Source organism: Idiotropiscis lumnitzeri, chromosome 3 (assembly GCF_059441095.1).
Source record: "Idiotropiscis lumnitzeri isolate Australia: NSW breed Sydney's pygmy pipehorse chromosome 3, RoL_Ilum_1.0, whole genome shotgun sequence".
Classification (NCBI taxonomy): domain Eukaryota; kingdom Metazoa; phylum Chordata; class Actinopteri; order Syngnathiformes; family Syngnathidae; genus Idiotropiscis; species Idiotropiscis lumnitzeri.
In genome coordinates, this window is record NC_142393.1 from 14,429,210 (window position 1) to 14,436,304 (window position 7,095).

At 40.1% G+C, this 7,095-nt stretch overlaps 1 protein-coding gene across 3 annotated transcripts in view; it reads left to right on the forward strand.

Annotated features, from left to right (window-relative positions):
• prex1 (phosphatidylinositol-3,4,5-trisphosphate-dependent Rac exchange factor 1) overlaps positions 1 to 6,956 on the forward strand; it is a 79,216-nt gene extending 72,260 nt beyond the window's left edge. For 2 of the 3 annotated variants that reach the window (XM_088290561.1, XM_088290562.1), the window contains exons 35-42: positions 521 to 664; positions 1,942 to 2,056; positions 2,928 to 2,994; positions 3,131 to 3,175; positions 4,154 to 4,329; positions 4,417 to 4,519; positions 5,145 to 5,212; positions 5,293 to 6,956. In XM_088290561.1, coding sequence (XP_088146687.1) covers positions 521 to 664; positions 1,942 to 2,056; positions 2,928 to 2,994; positions 3,131 to 3,175; positions 4,154 to 4,329; positions 4,417 to 4,519; positions 5,145 to 5,212; positions 5,293 to 5,335 — 761 coding nt within the window. In that variant the 3' untranslated portion in view covers positions 5,336 to 6,956. The remainder of the gene's footprint in view (positions 1 to 520; positions 665 to 1,941; positions 2,057 to 2,927; positions 2,995 to 3,130; positions 3,176 to 4,153; positions 4,330 to 4,416; positions 4,520 to 5,144; positions 5,213 to 5,292) is intronic. The other variant, XM_088290563.1, reaches the window with a different exon arrangement.
• The last annotated feature ends 139 nt before the right edge of the window (positions 6,957 to 7,095 follow it).

Here is a 7,095-nt window from a genome sequence, read left to right on the forward strand (position 1 = left end):
CCAGGCCTATTTGTAGCACCGTGACGTGCAATCACCACAAGGTCCTTGCCGGACGCTTCTCAGCCACTTTTACATGCTTAGTGCTCAAAAGCTTTTTGAGGAAACACGCTGACCCAAAAGGGGACCTTGTAAATGTCATCATTTCACTTTTATGAATGGTGTGTCACAATTGTAAAAATCCCATTAGTGCAAAGATGATTTGTGGAGAAGGGACGGGTTACATTCTACGGCGTAACTGTAACATCACTTAGATTACATCATTATTCTAAGTTTCACTTCACACTCATTGGCAGGTGGGAATGGTTGTTGTCTCCATATTTGTCCTGCGATTGACTGGCAACCAGTTCTGGGTGTAAAATGTTTCCATTTTTTGGTCAAAGACCGTGCTTGCGTGCGCTCAAATCAACATCTAGTTCCAGCATGATTTTTGCAATATCTAAATATTGGCTCTCTCTCACATTTCGGAATTGTGTTTCAAGCATGTCTTGATAACGCCTCTTTGTCTGCGTGTGTGTTGCAGACTCCCCCGTGTGCTACCAGGTGGAAGGTAGCCGACAGGCCCTGAAGGTGACGCTCTGCCTGGATAGCTGGCACTTCAATGAGCTGCCTAGTCGGCTGCAAAATGGAGGGAACCTCAAACTTCACACCATTCTCTTCACCAGAGGTATGCAGATAAATCTCTTGTTGGAAACTGATTCCTCTGAGTAACATGTCACTTAAACAATGTCCGCTCTGCATATATATATTTTAGTTCTGTGTAACCAGTTTTTGGTATCGGCTGCCAAAATTGACGGATCTGTCCAAACTGAGGCGTTAAATTCAACAAATTCTAAATATGCAGACGAACAAAACTCATCACAAGCATGGTGTTCTGGTTGCTTTATTCAGTTAATGAATATTTTACAGCGGTGTTCAGGAAGCATCAATTAAAACCCAAGTTGTGACATTTTCAACTCCGACTTCATACTTCACTGGAGTGCTCAGCTGGTGTCATTAACAGATTTAAGTACTTGAATTAAATGTTCCTGAAGGCATTTGCTGTTTTCCCACCAACTTCAACCCTAATGTGAATACTTTACCTCATGCATCATGGAGCTAAGTGTCAAAAAGTCATTCATTTTCCCCAGACTATCGCTTGGAACACGTATCCAACGAAAGCGCTCATATGTTGTTCATATTGGTGATTATTAAGAGTGCTGCTACTTGCAGCCTAAGGTTCAGTTGTGAGAGAAATGGAGGGTGTACATCGCCCCCTAGTGGAAAACAATGTTTTCTGCAGATGGGGAGAATGAGCGTCTTATGGTCTGATAGATGCTAAAACATCATAATATGCATATTAGCCTTGTAATCTTAACTTGTTACATGGATGGTGATATAGAGACGACTAAAAATACAAATTTTACAATTTAATATAAAATCATTAATCTGTGTGTATTGAGATGATTCATTATTAGAACAGCAGTCAAAATAAATTGTGCGTTTTTGTTTGGATCATGATCATACCAAGTTTTTTTTAATTTTCTTTGTTTTATTTTCATCAATTGACTGTTAAAGGGACAGGAAAGCTATACTTGTTCTTTACTATAATATGTTCTATTCTCCCACACTAGTATTTGGATTAGTATTGTGTTGGTGGAACATGAATGAAGTTGAAAACTCCAGCTGTATTTATCCATCTCAGGGGGCGGCCATTTTGCACTTTACTGCCGCTTGCTAACGGCTGGAAATGACATCACGGTGCCTACGGTCTCAGTTAACTTGCAGTCGGATAAAAGCAAAGGAATAAAGGCAGAAACGTGAAATGGAAACAATGTTGCATGTATGGATGGCTTAAAGGTTTGGTATTTGTTTCTGGAACTGGAATTGACAACCTCTGTCGCAAGCCACATGCTACAAAGATGAACTCTACAGATCTGACTCTTCCCTTGCCATGTTTTCCAGCCCTGGAGCGCCCAGACGGGGTGTCCCAGCAGGACTACATCGCCATGGAGGAATTCCAGCAGCGCACCAATGCTGTTTCCTTGGAGAAGGTCAAAGCCTACTACCGCCGACTCAGGTACCCAAGCAGGACACACTCCGTTAAAATAAAGCACTTACCTCCAACAAGTCTTGCGCTATTCTTCCCGGACTTCCCCTAAAGTTGTGAAGTGTCTTATAAAATTAGAAAATGTTCGAGAGTGCTGGGAATTCCAAGATCCAGCATCAAAGCATTCCACAGCAAAACACATGCTTGACAGACACGCTAGAATTAAATTTGTTTGCGACTAGACTATTTGAGTGGAAGCCTGACGAACATGTATTTTGTGGTAACCTTCTTCCGTATTGGGGGATGTTCGTGCACAGTGGGTGAGTGGGTAACAAATCTACCCCACAGTTCTGACGTTGGCTGTCTGCATCCAGGCTTCAGTCGTCCTGTTTAGATTTTAGATATTGTCCTCTGTTGGCTGCAGCTCACCCACAACCCAAATGAGGATACATGGAAAATGGATGGATGTATTTAAATGAATAAAAGAAACAAAAAAAAAAGCAGAGAGGATATGCTACAGACCAATTTAAATACGCCACCAATTTCGTTAAATTGAGATTAGATAGTCCACACAGTGCTAAATTCACATTAAAATAATTTAGAAAGACTCTTGTTGTCTGTTTGTCTTTGCGGAATAACTGCAAGCCATTTTTCTATCCATGAGTCTAAAAATTCTTCCCAGTTTTCTGGACTGCCGCATCCGTGTAGCGTCAATACAAACGGACAGCAGTAATTGATCATTATGTCGATGTTTGTGCAACTTGTTTGGTCCTTTCAGTGCAGGACAAAGTTAGTTCATAATAATAATAATTTTAATGATGTGTATTAGCTTGATCTGATTTGTATGATTTTAAACTAGAACAGTGAGACGCTGACACCATAACTTTTGCTGTCACAATAGGGCCTTCTACTTGGAGAAGTCAAATCTCCCCACAGACTCAAACACCACAGCTATGAAGATTGATCAGGTAAATCTTCTCTTATTGTCTGTATGTTTACTTTTTATTGCTTTTTCTATTTTCCAACATCAAGTCTTATGCTCCTCGTGAAACCCGAGTCGAGCTTTATGCAATGTTGTGACTGAACGTATAAATGCAAGCGCAGATACTGGGCCGTGAAGTTAGAGATCTTCGACCGAGCATTGCAAAAGTAAGATTGACTGGTGTCCTGCTCCCTCGCTGGAACCAAATTAGCTTGTCAAGAAACCTCCATTTAACTCCAACTAACATCAACACTTTAGCGTCCTTTACCACCTCCATTTACTGTTTACCTCAGCACTGATTACATTTTAGAGCCCCAGACTGACGATAGCAGATGTAGTTTCCTGTTATTAGATTAAAATACTCAAGTACATAGAGCTAGCCTGTAGCATTTTGTTTTAAAGTTGTCATTGATTATTAGTATCCCGTACTGGCTGATTAATGGATTGAGTAGAAGGGGTGTTTGGATAATTTTGTTCACAAACATTGAAATTTCTGGTCAAATGTAAAAAAAAAAAAATCACACATTCTAATTAATTTGGTTAGCACCATCAGTGGTGCCGAGTCGAAAACTCCCACTTCAATGTTTGATAAATGTCATATTTTTGTGATAATTCTTAAATTATTGGCCACTCCATTTGTGCGGGTGTTATTTTGCATATTATTGAACAATCTAAACTTTTGAAAATGGCTTTCTTCTCTTTGTCAATGTAATGTTAAGGGTTGAACAAACACAATTTTTGGAGTGTCATCTATGTGGGGGAATGTTTCAAAATTCTCAGGCCAACTGAAAAGTGAACCGAGCCTAAAATTAGACTGAACGGTCCACTGTCGCTCGAGTTTAGTTCATTCATGAAAAAATTTGGCCCACCCTATTAAGGCAACGCTAGCACCACCACACACTCTACATGTAATACAATCTGCCATTTTGTGACACTGTAGAAACTAGAAAATAGAAAACAGCTTTCGATGTAATGCAGAAGAGTTGTGCTTCGAATGTAACAGATACTACACCATTGACAATATTTTTCATACAAATCAGACAAATCCTCAACAACAACTCCTGACCCTATTCCAAATATTATTGACATAGGTACACTATAGCCTTCCCGACTGCCAGGAGTTGACTTTCTCTTGTATGTCACAGCTACTCCGACCCCTCAACACGTTGGACGACCTTTGTCGACTGATGCAGTCCTACGTCAACGTGCGCCCGGGTGCCCACGGCCACCCTTCAGGTGTCAGCCTGTTGTGCGTGTCCTCGGAGCTGTGCAATCGCCTTGGAGCCTGTCACATCACCATGTGTGCCACGGGCATGCAGAGGTCAGCACACCAGTGACGTCGCACTGTGAGAGAGCACCCCTAATTCCGATATTATTCCGAACATCTTTTTTCCGCTGTTCTTTGCAGAAGTACCCTAAGTGTGACACTGGAACAGGCAATGATTCTTGCGAGGAACCACGGCCTCATGCCGCGATGCATCATGCAGACCATGGACATCATGCGCAAACAGGTGACCTTTGTACAAATATTTTTTTTTTTTCAGAAACAATAATAATAATTTAAACTGTAACGGCACCATAAGCCATGATCCCAAACACTTTCATATCATGCAGTGAATATGCACCTTAAATTACAATAATAACCCAGCTCCTCCCCAACACAAAAAGATCTTTCAACAGCTGAGTTGTATTAGGCTGTACTGACACTTATTACTTCTTTTCTATTAGCCGGGTATTTGGCGCCCTCTTATGGCATTTTTGAGCATTAAAGACACAGCACAAAATTACACAGTGTCATTTTTTTTTTCCAAGTTAATATTAGCGTTATAAGACGGAGACATTTAGAATCTTGACGCGCATCAAGAGACAGTCATAGGTGGATGTAACACAAATAATCTGGTCACTTTTCATCAAATATATTTGATGGTACTGTTCCATGGCCTGGTGGTTGGAGACCACTGACCTAGTGTATGAAATGCGCTATATAACGTACGTAAATTAAGTTGCCTTGCCTTCCCCCTAATACCAGCAAAGTACTCTGCAGTAAATAAATGAAAATATGATATTTTGCGAGGGTTGTAAATTAATTTCCAGCTTCGTGTGTCTATATGTCATATTTTCCTTGCCTGCCACCAGGGGGCCAGAGTTGAGCTCTCTGCTAAAAACCTCAAAGTAATGGACCAGATGCCGCCGTCAGCACCAAGGTACTGCATAAACGCATTGGTCAATGTATGACTTTAGTTTGGGCTGAATTCCCTAATTCTGTGTTTTGTCCTCTTAACAGACTCTTCAAGCTATGTTTGCCGCCTTCAGATGGAGAACTCTAAAAAAAAAAAAAAAAAAAAAAACATGAAACTCAGAGAGAACTCTCAAATGTGGGCAAGACAGACATGAAACAATCCAATGTCTTGCCACTTTTCCGTCAAAAGGACCCAGCTTATGGCCAGAACCTCTTCCCTACAGTGCTTTGTTGCCATGGATTCCAACACCAATCTTGTCCGAATAGCTCCATAACATCCGGCTTCACCTTTTGAGACCAATGCAACCTAAAGTCAAGACTTATAATGGAGAGTTCTATTGGGACGCAGCCCAATATCCGCTTGAGCTGTTTGCACAGATCTAGCTAGCTGTAGCTTCTATCAAAAACTCGGAGGTTGTCCATTTTTGCCTCAGACTGCAACTCCAGAGGGCTGTCTGCGTTGTTATTAAGACTGGTGTTCCGCAGGGCTCCGTGCTCGGACCACAACTGAACAGTATTCATGTATGATTGCTGGCCGTGTAGAAGGAGAAAGTCATGGCAAAGTGATGGAAAGTAGCGATCTTAGGTTGGATCAAACTCAGTGCATGTGGTTACTGTGCAATTACTGTAGGCTTCGTGTGAGTACTGTATTGCGGCACTATATGAAGGATAGTTATTATTTATTGTCTGAAAGAAGCGTTTCTTTGAATCCATTGATTATACCACACCAGGTTTTCAAGATTCTACTAGCATTCCAGCTGGCATATTGAACAGTATTTAAAGGACCAATGATGCCATCACTCCTCGTTTATTGTGATCTATTTATGGGAGCTTTCGACAGGAGGTCTTTCGTTCATATTCAGGGAGTATAAGGGAGGGAAATTGAACAGAATCAGAACAAAACAACACATTTTGTCCTCTCAATGGATAGGGATATTTAATCCTTGGTAAATTATTAATATATTCATTAAAATGTACTACCTGAAGGATTACCTTCTGATACTGATGTTTATTTTAACATTTTTTTAAATGGTCATAAGACTAGATATTACGATAGACTGCATATGGGCATGTGACAGTGTTAGCAAAAAAAAGTACTGTAAAGAGTTGTTAGGTGGCACTCGACAAAGGGATTGTCGTAACAGTTCTTTGTACATACGAAGTGTAACAATGACAAGCGCAATTGTTAGCTTATGTCTTCAAGCAGACAAATAATGCCATATTTTGAATTGGATATTTTTTATGTCGAAAATATAGTATGTCACAGTTGTGCTTTTTTTGTTTTTAAAAATGATTGGACACTGACGAGTGTTGTTCTGGCTACGAAAAAGGTTTGAAATGCATTTCAGCAGTCTTAACATGCTGCATTCATTAGACTGATGGCTTCTTCTACTGACTATTTATTAAAAAGAAATCAGGACCCAAACCACATCCAATTCGGTCTTAAGGCGAGCAACATGCAGATCTTGAATGGCCGCATCAGCTCATCTGAGCATCATTGACATCACTTTGCTAATGACTGCAGCATGTTGAATAAACAAGCATGTCATTGGTGACACGTATTTACATTATTCTAATGTTTCTTACTGTATATATACGATATTTGCAATTTTATCTTGCTCGAAAATAACTGTACAAAGGATGTTTGTTTCTAAAATGATGACTGTAAATGCAATCTTAACAAGCTAGTAAATAAAATGTTCCAAGTATGACGGTTCTCGTGTGTGGTTTGCATAGTGAAATCTACTCCGTTGAATATTGTATGTAGCTGTGTTTTTATAAAATATGTGGAAGTGAATCTTTTTTACCCCCCTCTGAATACCACAGCTTTTAAATGTTTGTCATTAT